The sequence below is a fragment of the Xiphophorus couchianus genome, chromosome 19 (genome assembly GCF_001444195.1).
Source record: "Xiphophorus couchianus chromosome 19, X_couchianus-1.0, whole genome shotgun sequence".
In the NCBI taxonomy this organism is placed as follows: domain Eukaryota; kingdom Metazoa; phylum Chordata; class Actinopteri; order Cyprinodontiformes; family Poeciliidae; genus Xiphophorus; species Xiphophorus couchianus.
The window spans coordinates 10,952,956-10,971,044 of NC_040246.1; the positions used below are offsets into that span (position 1 = coordinate 10,952,956).

General features: G+C 38.6%; 1 protein-coding gene and 1 long non-coding RNA gene across 2 annotated transcripts; both read left to right on the forward strand.

Moving 5' to 3' along the window:
* The first annotated feature begins 1,619 nt into the window (after positions 1 to 1,619).
* On the forward strand, positions 1,620 to 2,547 carry LOC114133758 (uncharacterized). The gene is made up of 2 exons (XR_003593263.1): positions 1,620 to 1,754; positions 2,056 to 2,547. It is a non-coding gene; the product is annotated as an uncharacterized LOC114133758 (long non-coding RNA).
* Positions 2,548 to 7,065: 4,518 nt separating this feature from the next.
* Positions 7,066 to 11,693, forward strand: LOC114133765 (uncharacterized protein YBL113C-like). The gene is made up of 3 exons (XM_027999841.1): positions 7,066 to 7,255; positions 7,627 to 7,640; positions 10,771 to 11,693. Exons 1-3 carry the CDS (start codon positions 7,202 to 7,204, stop codon positions 11,645 to 11,647), a joined length of 945 nt encoding a protein of 314 aa, XP_027855642.1. The 5' UTR covers positions 7,066 to 7,201; the 3' UTR covers positions 11,648 to 11,693.
* The last annotated feature ends 6,396 nt before the right edge of the window (positions 11,694 to 18,089 follow it).

Here is an 18,089-nt window from a genome sequence, read left to right on the forward strand (position 1 = left end):
ACCACAGAAGCTGAAAGTGTTTGGACAGACTTTCTCTACAAAACATCTCCATGGACTAAGCCTGCGAAGTAGGTAGGCCACGTTACTGTAATAACCTGTGCTTGGTGGGACTAAAAAATTATAAAGTACTCTAAATAAACCAGTCTCTGATATTCCGGGTTTTCAGTTTTAAAATGGGTGCTATTGACCAACCATGGTCCTCAAGGTACACTGTCCTACATGTTTTAGAAGTTTCTCTGCTTTAATGTGCCTGATTCAACTGATTGCAGTTCAACAAATGCCTGTTAATCAGTCATCAATGGAAATCAGATGGACTGAAGCAAGGAAATACCTAAAACATTCAGGGCAGTGTGCCTTGAGGACCAGGGTTGGGAAACGCTGGACTAGGTAACCTAAGTGACCAGTGTACTAGAAACCCGCAATGGAAGACAATGCAGTCTATAATGACAATGGGAGGAAAATGAAAGTGTGCACTTCTTGCCAATGGGATTAAAAATATCAAAACATGGTAAACAAAAGCAGTACTTGTGAAATAGTCAGTTTACATACTGAGTTAATGAGAGCACGTTGGATACTGTCTTTATAGCATTTTAAATTGAAAGTCTACAAACTCGCCTTTAGTTCTAGCAACGATTTTCAGTGCTACAAAATACACCAGTATGTTTTGCATAACTTTCTTGTGAACCATATGAGCCAACCTGTTCTTTCAAAGACAGACCTCACTCACAGCTTTTGAAATGTCTGAGCAAAACCACATTTCACAATATGATGCCAGTGTGTTTACATTCAATGTTCTTAAACCCACAGACACTAGCTTTTTGGTACCAGTTGAAATGGCCATGTGCAACTTGCAGTTTGAATCCTAAGCATTTAATTTTGGGGTAAAGGAAAAAATGTTTTTATCACATTTAAAATTCTCAGAACAAAAGAAGTACCACCTTTTCAATTCAATTAGGAAGAAAATGAATGGTTTTGAACATTTTTTACAAATTTGAAAAGTGGGGCATAAATAGAGAGAGAGAGATTTTTCTTTTGCCCCTACCAAAATTATGGAAATCAGCGCTGATAAATCGGCTGGTCGATAAATCAGTGCACATGCACCACTAACAAAATTATTGTTCAAAATGAATAAAAATGAACATCTGGACTACATATTCCTGAGTGTAATTAATATATAAAATATGTGTTTTACTTCTATTGGGTATTTATTGGTGAATTTAGTGAAATGCACCTGCACTTTCTGTGTGTTTCATGTGACCCTGCCCTACTCTGCCTCCTAGTAATACAATGTGTGTATTTAATGAATACACTTTAAAGACTATTGTTTTATTGGAGATTTTGTAGGATAATTTTCCTGCATTTGTGATGGTCATTATTAAGCTGTTTTATATTAGGAAAACGACACAGCTCATTCACAGTCATGTATATTATAAACTCTTGGTTTTATTTATCAACATATTTTATCTTGAAAACATTAAAGTTGCGGCTAAATATATATTATTATAATTAATAATATCATTTGATTTTATAATTTCCATACAAACCTTGAACGCAGCATTGGTTAGGGTTACGCTGAGGATTGTGTTGATGATGATGATGGTGCTGATGTCACTTGCAGTATAAAAGCTCAGCAGCATCTCCTGTTTGAATCACTTACGAGCAAACTTGCTGCCTGAACATCAACCAGCAAGATGAATAATTTGCCCGTCGCCTTGCTGTCAGCTCTGCTGCTGGCTTTTTGCATCTCATCCCAGGTTAGTTTTTGTTTTGTTTTTTTCTCCTTGAAAACATTTCTCCTATTTTTATTGGCGTTCTTATTCTGACGGGAATGTTTGCGTGGCATTTCTTTCAGGCTTTATTATTTTAACGGTATCCCGTTTTTAATGTGCCAGTAGTAACATCAGACCTTTCTCTGCTGATTTAACGCTGGATTTAAGTAGAGCTACTTTCTCCTCATTGATCTCGAATTGATCGGTGTTTTGGTTTATGTTTTAACTACGTGAAGCTGTGATTTGCACGGACTAAATCTTGACGCACTTGCTGCTGTTTTTGCAGATTATCCAGGCAAACGCCGCCAACGCGACCACCATCAAACCCCCTGTCACAACCAACACCGCCAGCATGAGTGGAATGACCACCGCCGTCCCGCTGCTCCTGCTCCCTTTGACTTTAGCGGCTGTCCTCCTTCACGACTGGTCCCGGGGTTGGGACTAACTTCACCCGTCCTGTGGACCCAGATGGACAGCGGATGCAAAAGTCTACCGCCTCAAGATGAAGTTCCCTAAAGAACTTTTTTTTTTCATCCGTTTTACGCACCAAAGCAGGACTCGCCCTTTTCTTCTCTGGACATCCTGATCCTTTCTGGGTGTCTTATGAGCTATAAATCAGGAAGAATACTAAATCTGTGTAGAAATGTTTGTGGGTGTGGGAGAAAATGTATCTATTAAGAGGATTTTAAAATGAAAGTAGTTCTGATCAACTTCATTGCAAATATTTGTATCTATTTAAGTGCTGTGAAACTTGAAGTAAATAAAGGTGTAAAATGTCTGCCTTCATTCACTGAGATTAAATTAGACATTTCAGGTCCTGCTGCTGAAATGAGACAGCAGGCTCAAATCCTGCTAGTTAAAATTGCCACTTTGGACCCCCCCCTTTCCCCTAACCTGTCTCTATTGCAGTTTGCTTGTCTGAATCTCTGCTAACCATAAAACAAATTTGCCAAAGCACTAATCGCAATGTTTGACTAATGTGGTGAAATTGCAATGGTGTTTGGGGCTGAGGCACACCAAGTAAGTAGGCACTTACTGGGTGTAGGCACTCACTGGGTAAGTAGGCACCCAGTAAGTTTGCACTTACTGGGTGCCTACTTACAAACTTAAAAAAGCTAAACATTTGTAAGTTGGTCAGCTTGCAGTCCATCTGACTCTGATTCAGTTTTATTTACCCCAGAGTGCCAATGAGAACTTGGCTGAAACTCTTGTGTATTGCTGGGGGGAGTGGACAATATTTATGGTGCATACACTAGAAAAAGTCTGACATTGACTTTACCTACTTTTAAACTGCACAAGAGTCACTCGACAGACTTCCTCAACCCCCAATCTTGACTGCAACTGACAGGACCTGCACTGATGGCTCTATGCAGAAGAGGTTCAATCAGAGGCACAGAAAAAAGTGACAGTTGTTGAGGACTATACTGGAAGTTAACCAGATAACTAGTGCCTATTGTTTGTGAAAATTGCTTTTCTTTTGTGCTGCTTGTTGGACTGCATTGAATTTTATTCCATCCCAGAATTTAATACCCTGCAATTTAGTTGTTGAGCAGGAGGGATTTGATGGAGCAGTAGTCATGCAAAAACTGCCACAGAAAAGGAGTTTATTTCAACGGTAGCACTTGTCTTGTCACCCTGACAAAGGGACCATGTGACAATGACATGAAAACTGCATTGCATAGATTGGTCAAATGTGAACTGAGTTGTAATACAGCTGTGATGGCAGATTCTAAAACATCTTTAGCTTTGTACTCTTAAATGAGGATTCCTATTTTTCTAAACAAAACTTAAAATTTTTAATCAAGTTAATTGCTGGGTCAGCAATCACATTTAAGTCAAAATATATATATGCAAAATAAGCACAGTTTATAATAAAAAACCCAGACCCTTTTTGCAGCTAGATTATTGAAGAAATAGACATATGAGTTCAGCAAATATATTTATTTTTTAAGCTGCTATTTAAGCTGCTCTAATTAACAACCCCACCAAGAAACAGGGTAGGACAAAATATATGTACACAAACAATCTTGACAAACAACCAAATCTTCAACACAATATTAACAAATGCTCTTCATTTTTAAGCAGTCATTTCATTTCTAAAAATACCTTTTTATAAATATAAATCCAATCATTAAACTTCTAAAATGCATCATTCTATCTCTCCCCCTCTTCCATCTGCATTGGTCTCCTCCGGAACCTTTATAAGGTGCTCAGGCCCCTGGGGACTCTTTTAGCCTGAACACCCTGCAGAGGAAGAGACAGAGGTAAGCCACATTTACACAACATTTCATTGTATTTCAAACAGTTACAAGACCCATCCATTTGTTAGTTTTATTTTAACAGGACACCATCAGTTCCAGCTGAGATGCCACTGCACAAAAACACACAAACAATAAAATACTTCAATCTGTATCTGTCTCTTATTCAACACACCCTTTTAAGTGTTTTCATCCCAGTAATGAAGACCTTCATTACAGGGACATTTGTGCTGCAGCAAGATATTTTGCACTGGTATGGTGTTTTAGACTTGAGTAGCTTCAGTGGTGGGCAAACTCTTTTTTTGAACGACATGCACACAAAAATAGTCTTTTCCAGCATTCCATTTTCCATCACATCATTTTTTTGAAAGCAAAAATGAATCCCCAAAGGACCAAGTACACTGGTGTTGTCATCCATTGCTGTTTGTGGATGTTGGTGGTGCATAGTACTATATTTAACCTGAGTGCAGTTTCACCCCCTCCCCCTCCTTCTTCTCTAAATCAAATTAAATTAGTGTCGTGGGGCGTGCTGTGGTGGCGCAGGGGGTCAGCACGCCCCATGTTTGGAGGCCTTAGTCCTCGACGCGGCCGTCGCGGGTTCGACTCCCGGTCCCGACGACCTTTGCCGCATGTCTTCCCCCTCTCCTCACCCTCCTTCCTGTCTGCCTACTGTCGAAAAATACGAGCCACTAGCGCCGCAAAAACTCTTTGGAGAAAATTAAATTAGTGTCAAATGTTTGTCCTGGCTTGTACGGCATAACAATTGCTTGCACTGCTGTCATTTTAAAGATATTAATAAATGTTTTAAGGGTCAACCAGCCCCCAACATTTTCAAATCACACAAATGTATCAATCAACTGTGCTACGAAAATATTTAGCTGCACAAACTTGGCACAATTGGTTGATACATTGGATTTTGTTAATGTAGAGTGACAAGTTTATCTCTGATGACTTCTGAAAACATTTTAATTAAAGTCTTAAAAATTGTACTGGTTTGCTTCACAAACCAGCACAAAGGTAGCGAGGTTTATTGACACCAAATAGCCTTGCTTGTGTAAGACTGCCTTACACTGCTTGTGTAAGGCAGTCTTACACAAGCAAGGCTAGTGTAAGACTGCCTTGCTTCTTTCAAACTGTGCCAGGAAAGCTATAGCTACAATATAGTAGCTTACTCTCATCAGTGTGTGAATGTGTGTGAATCGGTGGATGACTAAATGTGGTCAAAAGCACTTTCAGGTCATTTGGACTTGATAAAGAACTATACAAGTACAGGCCATTTACCTTTTAGAGATTGTCTTACAAATGTGTCATAGGAGGGACGACCGATTTGCTCACCTTCTCATGGGTTGTGGCTTATTATGTTATGCAAAGGTTTGGCACAAGGTCAGTAGGTCATGGAAGTAGATCTCAAATGGACACTTCTCTTCAAGATATTACAATAAGTGATCTAGTGGTCAGTCTTGCATTGACTGACCACTTACTGGTCAGTCAATGCAAGAACCATTTCCAGAGATGTTGCTTTTGCACCACCCATGCCTGGGAGAAATTCTAGGCTTTATTGCAAATATCATGGAAGGGATGAAATAATCCAAAATTGAAGAATACCAAAGTCACCAAATGGTGAGAAGGAGCTATACAACTGGCCTTTGATTCCAGGCCTTGGGGTCCGGTGTCTTTCAGATTGTGTCCTTGGTCCAACACACCTGAATCAAATGGATCACCTCCTCAGTATGCAGTCAAGTTCTCCAGAGCCCTGCTAATGGCCTGATTATTTGACTCGGGTGAATTGAAGCAGATAGATGGAAAAGATGTATGACACTGGCCCTCAATCCCTGGAGTTGAAGACCTCTGGACTAAGTCTATTACTGTATGACAGTGTGACTGACAAATGTTCATGATTTTCAATAACATAAATGAAGACCTATACTCTAGAAGTTATCTTTATGATCTATGTTGCTGTGATGACACTACAACTGACCGAAGTTCAATAAAATTATGCATAAGCACATAAGCTCTCAAATTTACTTTGGTTTAGACAGGGGTGGGCAATCCTGGTCCTCAAGAGCCAGTGTCCTGCAACTCTTGGATATATTAGATAGCTGAATCACCTCCTAAGTGCAGTCAAGTTCTCCAGAGTCCTGCTAATGACCTCATTATTTGACTCGGGTGTGTTGAAGTAGAGATGCATCTAAAAGTTGCAGGAGACCGGCCCTCGAGGCCTGGAGTTGCCCACCCCTGGTTTAGAATATACAGATAGTCAAATGTGTACTTTACAGTGCAAATGTTGCACTAAAGTAATGATGTAGCAAGGTATAGGGAAAAGGTTTGGGATTGAATGGGTTAGTAGTATTTCCTCATCCTGGTCCACAGGGGTTGCTGTCCTTCATATTTTAGATCTCTGTTCCAATACACCTGATGCAAATGGTAGCATTAACTGCTGGATGGATGTGGAGGAGCAGGGTTTAATATCAAAGATAACATCACTATAGACAAAACTGTCTATGATTGATTTTATGATTTTATTTAAACAGAGGAACATATCTATCCAAATCAACGTGGACCATGGCTAAACAACTAATTTCCCTTACCGTTGTCCTGGTTATGCCATATTTGGGTGCAACAATTGCTAAGATAGTAAGACTTTACTCTTTGTTGGTAGTTGAATGTGGTTGAACAACCACATGGGAGGATTTTTGATCATGAATGGTGTGTTTCTAAATTTGGTGTGGACTTGCTGGCATTTGGATCATTGTTTGCAGTACTGTTAAGCTTAAGGACACAAATTTATGGCAGGACATATTCCATCTCCTTTCTGTTAGAGAGCAGAATTTGTGGCTCTGCTGATTAAATACACACTAACATGAGTTCTCAAATGTTCGCAAATGTAAACCGTGCCCACTTGAGGCTTGCAAAGTTTATCCGAATCCTGGAATAGATGCAGAATATTTCCATATGTAGGCTACATAGAAACATCCCTCAGTCAAATATGGAAATGAGGCCTTTCATATTAAAAGAAAAATACAGACTTTCATCCAAATGGGCTAGAATAATGCATGAAAAAACGGGTGTGGTCTCCAGCTTGGAAAACTCCCACACCGATTAAAACATTGCAGGGTCCCTTCCATTCTTCACTTGAGAACACAGAATCCTACTGGAATCATCAAGCAGATCAAGATGTTGTTCGGTTTCTTTGCAGCTGTTCTGCTCACTTTTCATCTGTCATCACAGGTTAGTTTACATTTCAGTGTTTATTATTTTTAATATTAAACAAACTTGATTAGGTGCTTCTCATTTTTGAGGGACTGGTAACTTTCATGAAATTTTAACCCTCAGTTATGAAAGGAAGACTAGCTTGTTCTAATTAGAATTCTTAAACTTTGATCTGAAATATTTTCCTCAAAGCTAATAAGCACTAACTTTTATGCTCCTGTTGTGTTTATGAGCTTGAAATGAGTGGACTATGACCTTATAGTGATCTTCTATATGGCTCAGCACCTTGTGTTATTTAGATGTTTCCCAACTTCAGCACAATTTATTCATAAAAGTACTACTAGAAGGAACATTTTAATTTGCATTTAAACCATAATGACTTATTGCAGATGGTTTGGGCAGATTCAACAACCACCTCTGCTCCAACAACCCCCACTTCAACCAATGCCAAGACTTCGAATGGCACTGCATCTTCAGCCTCAACCTTCAAATTTCCACCAGTGCTGCTTCCTCTGGCTTTTACAGCTTCCCAACTTTATGTCTGATAACACAATCTGACAATTTGGAAAGTTGTCATCTGCTCATCTAACATTATCCTCAATGGAAATCTTTCAATAAGTTTGCCTATTTAATTTTGTGGAGGGAACTACATCAAGGTTTTAATGGACTACAGCAATCCAGCAATTCTAGTTGGTCTACACAAGTCCTGATTTTTACTTGGTGCTGTCATGGACTTTAAGATGTTCTTATTCTGGAAAATTCTTATATTTCTATGTGTTGGTGGGTCAAAATGTCTTAACACTTTAATATGCTTTCAGATTTTAAGCGGTGTGCCTTAAATCCTTTCAGTTGAATAAAGCTGTAATGACAATTGTTTTCTTGCTGATTTATTGTAAGATATATGTAAGTGGATGCATCAACCATTAAATAAACTGCCAGTGACACCAGTTTTACTGCATCTTACTTACCTCATTCAACCAGAACGTAGATACAGTAAAATCTCAGCCAAAAGCTTTGATAAGGAGAGAGACTGTCATGATGTTGGTTGTTGAAGTGTGGACCCAAAAGCAAAGAGGCAGAGGCAGCAACTGAGTTAGATGATTTAATGAAAAAATGCTAAACACTTACAAAAGATAGAAGATCATAGGTAACAGCAAAAATTAAACCAAAAGAACTTCCAGCCAGGAGACATGGGGTAGAAACAAGGACACACAGAGGACTCAGGTGAGTAGACATAAGAATCAGATGAGTAATGGGAGAGAATGAGAGGCTAAAATACTGGGAGGTAGAGAGCTAGACATAACCAGGGTTGATGAGCTAATTGATTGTAGGTGAGAGTGGTAAGCAGGAGCCATGGTGAGGGGTTTGGGAGAAAGTGGCACAGGACAATTACATACATATACAGGGGAACACAAAAGAGTGAAGAAAGTAATATAAAGGAGCTGTAACTAATTCTAATGCTAAAAGAAAACATGATAAACTAGAAAGAGAGGGGAAACTATGAAAGTATCAAGACAGAAACAAGGCTGCTCTAAAAATAATAAGAGCTAGAACAACTAGGACTAAGCAAATAAATAACCTAACTAGAATCACCAAAGAAAGATGGACATGGATACAAAGAAGAACTAAACCTAAGGTAACAAGATAAGAAAAGGCTGGAATAAGGAATAACTAGACAGATAGAGACAGCGGTAAAAAAGAAACTAAAAGACAGAGGTCAGGGCATCATTATTAGCAGTGTTTCCTCATCCTGGTTCTCAGTTGTTCACTATCCTTCATGTTTTAGATGCATCTCTGCTCCAACACACCTGATTTAAATGACAGCATTAACTGCTGCAAAGGTGTTGAGGAGCAGTGTTTAATACTAAACATAACATCACTATAAACAAAACAGTTTTTCAATTATTTTATTTAAGCAGGAGATAAAAGCTATCCAAGTCAACTTGGACCATGAGTAAAATCAAATCAAAATCAATTAACTTTTATTTGTATAGCACATCTCAGCAACAAGGCATTTCAAAGTAAAAACACAAAAAACACAAAGTCATTCAACATAGAATCAACAATTGAAACATTACATTTACTCAAGTGCCATCTTTAAATTCTTAATCATTTATGCTTCAAAGGTTACTCTAAACAGGTGAGTTTTTAGTTTAAATTTAAAGGCACTCGGTGTTTCAGCAGTTTTGCAGTTTTCTGGAAGTTTGTCCCAGATTTGTGGTGCACAGAAGCTGAATGCTGCTTCTCTTCATTTGGTTCTGTTTCTGGGGATGCAGAGCAGACCAGAACCAGGAGGCCTGAGAGGACTGGAAGATTGATACAACAGCAGATCTTTAATGTATTGTGGCACTAAACCGTTCAGTGACTTATAAACTAACAGTATTTTAAAGTCTATTCTCTGAGCTACAGGGAGCCAGTGTAGGCACTTTAGAACTGGTGTGATGTATCTTCTTAGTTTTAGTGAGAACATGAGCAGTAGTGTTCTGTATCAGCTGCAGCTGCCTGATTTGTTAGGCAGACCTGTGAATACACTGTTGCAGTAATCAATGTGACTATAGATAAACGCATGGGTTTCTCTAAATCTCGTTGAGATATTAGTTGATAGGTTTATTTTAATTCCTATCTAGCAAGGATTCAAACCAGTCGATTGTCTTTGTCTTTTCTGCAGAAAATGAGGGAAGATCCGAGACGCGACAAATCGCTGTAAAACACTGTCTGGGATCCACTCTGCCAGATCTTTCTCTGCATTTGGCTTTATTAGATAAAATACAAAGAAGGAGGTGGGGCCTTCTCACATAGTCACACAAAGAATCCGACCAACGACCCCCCTCCACAGAGTGTCCTGAAACCCTCCGTGGGCATGCCCTTAAAAAGGCATGCAACTGACCACAACTAATCAATTACAGATGGAAGCTGATACCACAGGAATGTGCAAGGTCTCTAGCCTTCAGGCGAACATCTACAAATGGTTAATAGTATTTCATATAAAAAAAAAGAATCAAGTAACATCAGACAAAATAATAATATACTACAAAAGAAAGAAACGTTTAAGTAAATATAAAAAGACGCAGACTTTGAATGAGACCACATCCACAGGGCACCAGAACAACAGCTGCAAACTGCAATGACAAAGCAGAGTTAAGACTTTCCAAAGGCATCATTCATTTGTGTATTCCACACAAAATCTTCAATTCACTCCGTGTCCGAGTGAATCCTCCACCGCTCGTCTCCATCTGTGGCTGCTCGGAATAAATGTGAAACTGCTTCTTCAAGCAGTCGCACTCTTCTTCAGAGACAACAGCTTTCGTTGTAGTTCAAAGTCAGGCTTGGAGCTCGGAACTCCAGGCCAGTCTGTATGTAGAAAGCCATGGGCAACTCATCATTCAAAGCATATCTCATGCCTGTCCAGTTCTGCACATTCAACGGTGGATGTGATCCAAACATTAGTCCTCTATTCTGGGAAATGTTCTTCAAGTGATAGAAGGCCGACTTTGTGACTGTCTTTATTTGGCTCCAACAACCACCTCTGCTTCAACAACCACCTCTGCTCCAACAACCACCTCTGCTCCAACAACCACCTCTGCTCCAACAACCACCTCTGCTCCAACAACCACCTCTGCTTCAACAACCACCTCTGCTCCAACAACCACCTCTGCTCCAACAACCACCTCTGCTCCAACAACTACCTCTGCTTCAACAACTACCTCTGCTCTAACAACCACCTCTGCTTCAACAACCACCTCTGCTCCAACAACCACCCTGGCTCCAACAACCACCTCTGCTCCAACAACTACCTCTGCTCCAACAACCACCTCTGCTCCAACAACTACCTCTGCTCCAACAACCACCTCTGCTTCAACAACCACCTCTGCTCCAACAACCACCTCTGCTCCAACAACCACCTCTGCTTCAACAACCACCTCTGCTCCAACAACTACCTCTGCTTCAACAACCACCTCTGCTTCAACAACCACCTCTGCTCCAACAACCACCCTGGCTCCAACAACCACCTCTGCTCCAACAACTACCTCTGCTTCAACAACTACCTCTGCTCTAACAACCACTTTGGCTCCAACAACTACCTCTACTACAACAACCACCTCTGCTCCAACAACTACCTCTGCTCCAACAACTACCTCTGCTTCAACAACTACCTCTGCTCTAACAACCACTTTGGCTCCAACAACTACCTCTACTACAACAACCACCTCTGCTCCAACAACTACCTCTGCTTCAACAACCACCTCTGCTCCAACAACTACCTCTACTACAACAACCACCTCTGCTTCAACAACCCCCACTTCAACCAATGCCAAGACTTCGAATGACACTGCATCTTCAGCCTCAACCTTCAAATTTCCACCAGTGCTGCTTCCTCTGGCTTTTACAGCTTCCCAATTTTATGCCTGATAACACAATCTGACAGTTTCGAAAGTTGTCATCTGCTCATCTAACATTATCCTCAATGGAAATCTTTCAATAAGTTTGCCTATTTAATTTTGTGGAGGGAACTACATCAAGGTTTTAATGGACTACAGCAATCCAGCAATTCTAGTTGGTGCAGCAAGCACTTGGTGCTGTCATGGACTTTAAGATGTTCTTATTCTGGAAAATTCTTATATTTCTATGTGTTGGTGGGTCAAAATGTCTTAACACTTTAACATGCTTCCAAATTTTAAGCGGTGTGCCTTAAATCCTTTCAGTTGAATAAAGCTGTAATGACAATTGTTTTCTTGCTGACTTATTGTAGGACATAAGTGGATGCATCAACCAAAACTGCCAGTGAAAGATATGCAGGCTGTGATGTTTAGCTTCTGTTGCCTCTGGGGCTCCCTGGGTTTGCTTCAACTGTTGTAATGTGAGCAAACCTTTCATTCAACACTGTGCACTGAAGTGGCAGTTGTGTGGCATGAGAGACAGTAGTATTTAAGGTTTCCAAAACACAAATGACCCTTTCTTTAAAATGCTGATTTGCCATCTATTAAAATAATGCTTTTTAACTCGTCCTTCCCTTCAGTGGTTGGGATTTGCATACAAACTGTAATATGAATAAATATTGTTGTATCTCCAAGATACAGCACATCTTTGGAAAATTCCACCTTAAGTACTGTTTCTCAGTTTGATTTTTCAATTTTGAGTATTCTGTCCTACATAATTTACATTTTGTGACTTGAAAACAATGAGAATTTAGTTGAAGTCATCTTCGCAATATTCCCAATAATCAGGCTGCCGAACCAATTCTCCTCCTTCACCTGTCGAGGGGGCCTCAAAGGGTCTCTCTATCTTTGAAAGAATGCTGGAATTCACCTTTTCTTTGTCCCACCTCCTCCCGGCACCCACTTCCAATCTGGGTGGGAATTGTATCCTGCTCTGATCACCACACAAAGGCTCCATTCTCCACCTCTTCTTATCTGTTGGATTCCTATCAGGACCCGTGCTTCGTGATCCATAAGCCCCCTACCCTACCCAATCCTCAGTTCCAAGTCAGAAACCATAGAGACCTTTTGAACAGACATTTGTGTTCATCTTGAATTTCTGTTTCTCCCTCTGAAGTCACACATAGTGAAAGAAAAAGAGAATTGCTGAAGCCGCAGTCAGATTCCTGCAACAGTCATTTAACTTGAAGTGTATTCAGGTGTTTTTGTGCGGTTAGTGTGTAACTACTGAAAGCATCACCTCTACTTCCTCTAGTAGGGTAGATGTGAGTTCATGAAATGCAGTGGAGGACAGATGGACACTCCAGAGCATTCAGCACTGAGTTGATTTTTTTTTGTCTCCTATTTAAAACTTATTAATGTTCAACTCATCCTATTTCTGAAATTTAGTTCTATTCTACACGTACATCTTAAAGCAATAAGCAGATGTGTGCACTCACTTATTGTGAGTTATGTTATTCAGGAGATTTCAAAAATGTATTAGAGCCATCCATTTTAGGGGTTAAACCTAATGTGGTCCAACAGCTTAAAACAGCGCCAATTTTTGAAAATGTTTACAAAAATTGGGTTGGCAAGCCCAAACAACCTAAATCAGAAGACATAAAACAGATGTACAGACCACAAATTTATTATGAAGTCAGTCTTTTGGCACTTACTTTTACTGATCATTTGTTGGTTTGGAACCAGTGTGAGCTATTTATCTTCACAAACATGGTTGATTTAAAACTGAAGGAAGCCAGCATAAGCCTTCCACTTACACTCTGATATCTATTGTAGTCTAGTTTTACACTTTTAGGGAAGGTTTCACATTGACGTCAGTTTCATTACAGATCGTCAGCTATTCAAAGTACTGAGAACCAGCATTTACTGTATCTACGTTCTGGTTGAATGAGGTAAGTAAGATGCAGTAAAACTGGTGTCAAGAACAGTTTGACACCAGTCAGGCAAGAAAATTGGTTTAAATGTTGTTACATGTTTTTTTTTTTTTTGGTGCCAGATGAGCTGGTCTGAGTATTTTAGAAACAAGTGATCTGCTGGGATTTCACCAACAGCCATTTCTTAGGTGTACACACAATGCTCTGAAAGAGAGAAACTATCCAATGAGAGCAGAAAACCACACTGATCATCCACTTCAAGCTAACAGTGGAAAACTTAGCCTGCATTTCACAACACGTCTCCAAAACTGAAAAATAACAGGTGGTGAATTACTGCCCAAATCTTTTAGGTAGCATGGAAACTATGCAGTTATCCTTTCTTAAATAATTTACATTGGGATAAGTTCACAGTACTCCAATGTGGTACTGTGAACCAAATATAAGTCTAACAAAGCACCTATGGGACGTGGTGGAGCAGGATATTGTGCAGCCAACAAATTTCCCACAACTGTATGATGCAAGCATTTGAATACGGAATCTCATAGGAATGTTTTAGGTACATTTCTGAGCCTAGGAATCAAAGATTTATGGCAGTTCTTAATACAAAAGTGGGTCCAAACCAAGTGAAGAAGTACATAATAGAGTAAAATTCAATTGAGAAATCTTTGTCTACTGAACTCAGTGTTCTCTTTTGGTCAATACTAGTATAGCCACAAAACACATTATTCTTTTATGTGTTCTTTATTTCTGTCCATAAACACAGACACAAAAATACAAAATGCTGAAAAAAAACATAAACTGGAGGGACTTCTTCTTTCCAAGAGGTCCATGCCACAGCCTATTATTCATGACATTATCAGTATGCCCTATACAGATACAGAAGACAGTCACTTAAATAAATAAACTAACAAACTCTTATATTTTGCAAGTCTTTTATTTTTTTGAATTTTGGGTTGCAGATTAAATCTGTAGTGAATGATAGAGAATGCATTGTAAAGCAATGCATTCACTATTGTTTCTAAGTGTTGCATGAATCATCATCTGTGATCTCAGTAGGTGGAGGAGGATACAGACTTGTCAGTAGCAGAACGATAAAGTTTGTACTATTTCAGTGATGAGTATCATTGCAGTGTCTTGGCAACAATTCTCATATTGAGGAAGTTCTATCACCACATCCTGTACAAATAAAACGGTACTCATGAAAAAGTTAAATGAGAACAAAGACTATGGCCATAATCTTGTACTCGTGGAATTATTTCTAAACCCAACTTCACAAGAAAAAAGAAAGGAAATAAAAACACCATGCCAATTTAAATGGGCTCTCTTTTTTGTCAGTTTCGTTCTCATTCGTATGCTTCACTTCATTTTCTATTGTGTGTGAACTTTTGGGAACTTCTTTCAAACACAGATCACACAACCACATCCTTACGTTGCGCTGTCAGATCAATGTGCGAGCTTGTGAATTAGAATGATTGATGCTTTTGCACATTTAAATCATTAAGTTGTGCATTTATTCTACCAATTTGAAAGGTTTATGTGCAGTCTGGTTTAAATGGTGTCAGAGTAACCAGTTTTATCAGATCCATGACAGAGTGATGAAATTGTGCAAATTTTTGAAACATGGAGTTAGTTTTCTAAAAATATTCCCCGTGCTTGCTTCGAGCCGCTGTGTGTGATACGTTCAGAACTGCGAGTACTGAGGCACACAAATGCACATGGAGAATTGCAAAGCAGAAGTCGAGTCTGTCACAACACGCAAAGTAAAATGAGCGCACGCACACACAAAAAAAGCTATTTATTTGAATATTTCACCACACAACTAACATTTGGCTGCTGTATGCTCAAGTTAGATAAAACTTTGGATGATTTTTCTGCTTAGTTGCTCAGTGATAATTTTCACCTCATATGTGTTTTAGTACAAAATTGCATTTAGAAAAAATAAACCAAGAATCCAACCTTGTTCATTACGAAACATCTCTAACAACTGTCCAGTACAAACTTGTATAGATTATGTAAAAATCTGTTTTGCAATTCAAGTGTTAAGTAAGCAGTCAGTCTGCACAGTTTCGGTTTTTACGAAAAGGAAAACAATAGAGCAAAGAGATAGGTTTAACAGAAAGGTGGATGCTGTTATACTATTAGACAATATATGTATGTCTTCTGATTTAATTACTGTGAAAAGTAACTTGAAAGGACAATGGACAAATCACATTTAGACCTTTCCCATTCAGTACTGAAAATTTTGCTTAAATTGTAATCAAGGACCTTTACTTGATTACAATTTTTAAATACACAATGCTATTATATACAATCAAACACTTTTAAACCAAAATCATCTGGTGTTAAATAGTGAAGAAGCACCAACATATGACGCCCTATCGACCCCCCACTGAGGCTGGGTCTTCTCTTATGATCTTTGGTTCACCACACAACTTTTCCACTCAGTTTTCTGTGAATGCTACAGGATAATGGCCTGACCCCAATCACCAGATTATTTTTTATGAATGCCTAGGTCATTGTAGAAAAATATCCTTTTATTTTAAGATTTTTACTCATCTTTTCCAAGTTTAACAATAAGGAGGTTGTATGCAGTAAGTTGCTCCTTGAAGGGATTTTGTTAACTAGAAAATATGTTCACATTACATTAAATAAGATAAATGACGTGTGTTTTATCTTCTATTGTTTTCCTTAATTGTATTTAGGTTTGTTGATTTAACCTTGGTTTTATTCTTTATTTCTCTCTCTTTTTTTTTGTGCTCTTGGGTGACTTTTTTAAATCTAGATTGTGTTGGACATCTGTGCTGTTTTCTTTAGTACATTGCTCGCTTTGCCACATCCTTGCTCTACCTCATGCTGGTCTTGTTTCTGCCTTGTTTGGTTTCGGATTCCTGTTTTTCACTTCCTGCCTTGCAGCTTCTTCGATTTTATTCAGTTAAACTGAATTTTGCAACAGTGACTGACTGATTTCATTTGGTTATCAACTAAATTTCATTGGTATTTCATGTAGATTGGTGGATTTTAAACAGTTTGAAATGGGTTTAGAGTGATGGGTAGTAAAAGTTGTTTCATTAAGATCACTGCTGGTAGCGTTTCTTCTTGGCATTATATTACACAAACTTGTACTTAAATTTTGATGCCCCCCATTATTTGTAAAAAAAAAAAAAAAATGTTGTAAAGCTGGACATTTGCTAACTGTTTCTGGTTTGCCTGGATTGTTTTTGTACTTTATTGTACATTAGAATTTAAAAATGAACTAGATTAAATTAAAACTTAAGCTGAAGAAAACAGGACGCACCTGACCACAATCTTGCATGACACAATAACAGTCTTTGACAGTTTTGCCCACAGTTTAAATATCAATATAAATTTTACTTACGATGTACAAAAAATACTAGAGTTACCCTTTCCTTGCATATTTCTATTTACTCATTTGTGAACAAGGAAACAATGCACACTGACGCTTGTTTTTCAATGGTGGAAAAAGAAATAGAGGCAAAAAGTATGTATGTGAAAAATATACAACTCTGCAGATCAGTAGTTGAAAAAATGCATTACATTTAAATAGGAGAAAGTTCATGCAGGTATTTCCTGCTTCTCTTTTCTTTAAAAAGGAACTACTACTGGAACTCATCATAATCGTTCTAAAAACATGCAATGTCTCCTGTTCAGTGGCAAATTCATACATATTAATCAACCAAGGTATTAATTAGTGTAACTTATTAAGCACAAAGTATTGTTCACACGGGTTAAAAGCCAACAAGCACATACTAGCATAATCTCTGTTAGCATGCAGAAATAGAATTGGGCTTCATTTGATGAACGTAATGCTGCTTGATTTTTTTTTTAAAACATGTATTAACAATCATTAAACTTTCTCACATTTTCACGTGATATACACAAAGTTGATTAAGTCTTCTAGGATTTTTGAGAAAGACCAGCAATAAGTAGGACGTCATTGTGACGTGAAAGGAAAATGATAAATGAGTTAGTCTGAAAAGTGTGGCATTCATAGTACTGCTGAGGCAGTACTTTGTGGAACCATCTTTAACTTCTGCATGTGCCATGCTTTCGAACTGAAAAAGGGAAGCTGGCATTCAGTGTGTTGGCCCCCACAGCGTGGAATCAGTTGCAGTCTGAACTTAAGATGTCGGAAATGATTTCACTGGACTTATTTCGAGCAGTTCTTAAAGATAGGCAACAAGATTCTATGAAACAGTGTCATTGTTTTTAAATTGTTTTTATTGTTTTATACTTGTGCATATGTATTAATTGTTTTTATCTTGTAACCAGGTTGCTATGTATTGCAATTTTTTGCTCAGGTCCCTCTTGAAAATGAGATCTCAATGGGGTTTACCTGGTTAAATAAAGGAATATATAACTGTCTCCATCTGTTTTCCACATCTGCAGACTGAAAATTTTGCCCATTCTTCTCTACCAAATACCTTAAAAAAACCAAAAAAAACCCATGTTTCCAATGCGATCTCCTGTGCTCTGTACCTGAATTTTGATACCCCCCATTATTTTCTCAAACTGCGGTACAAG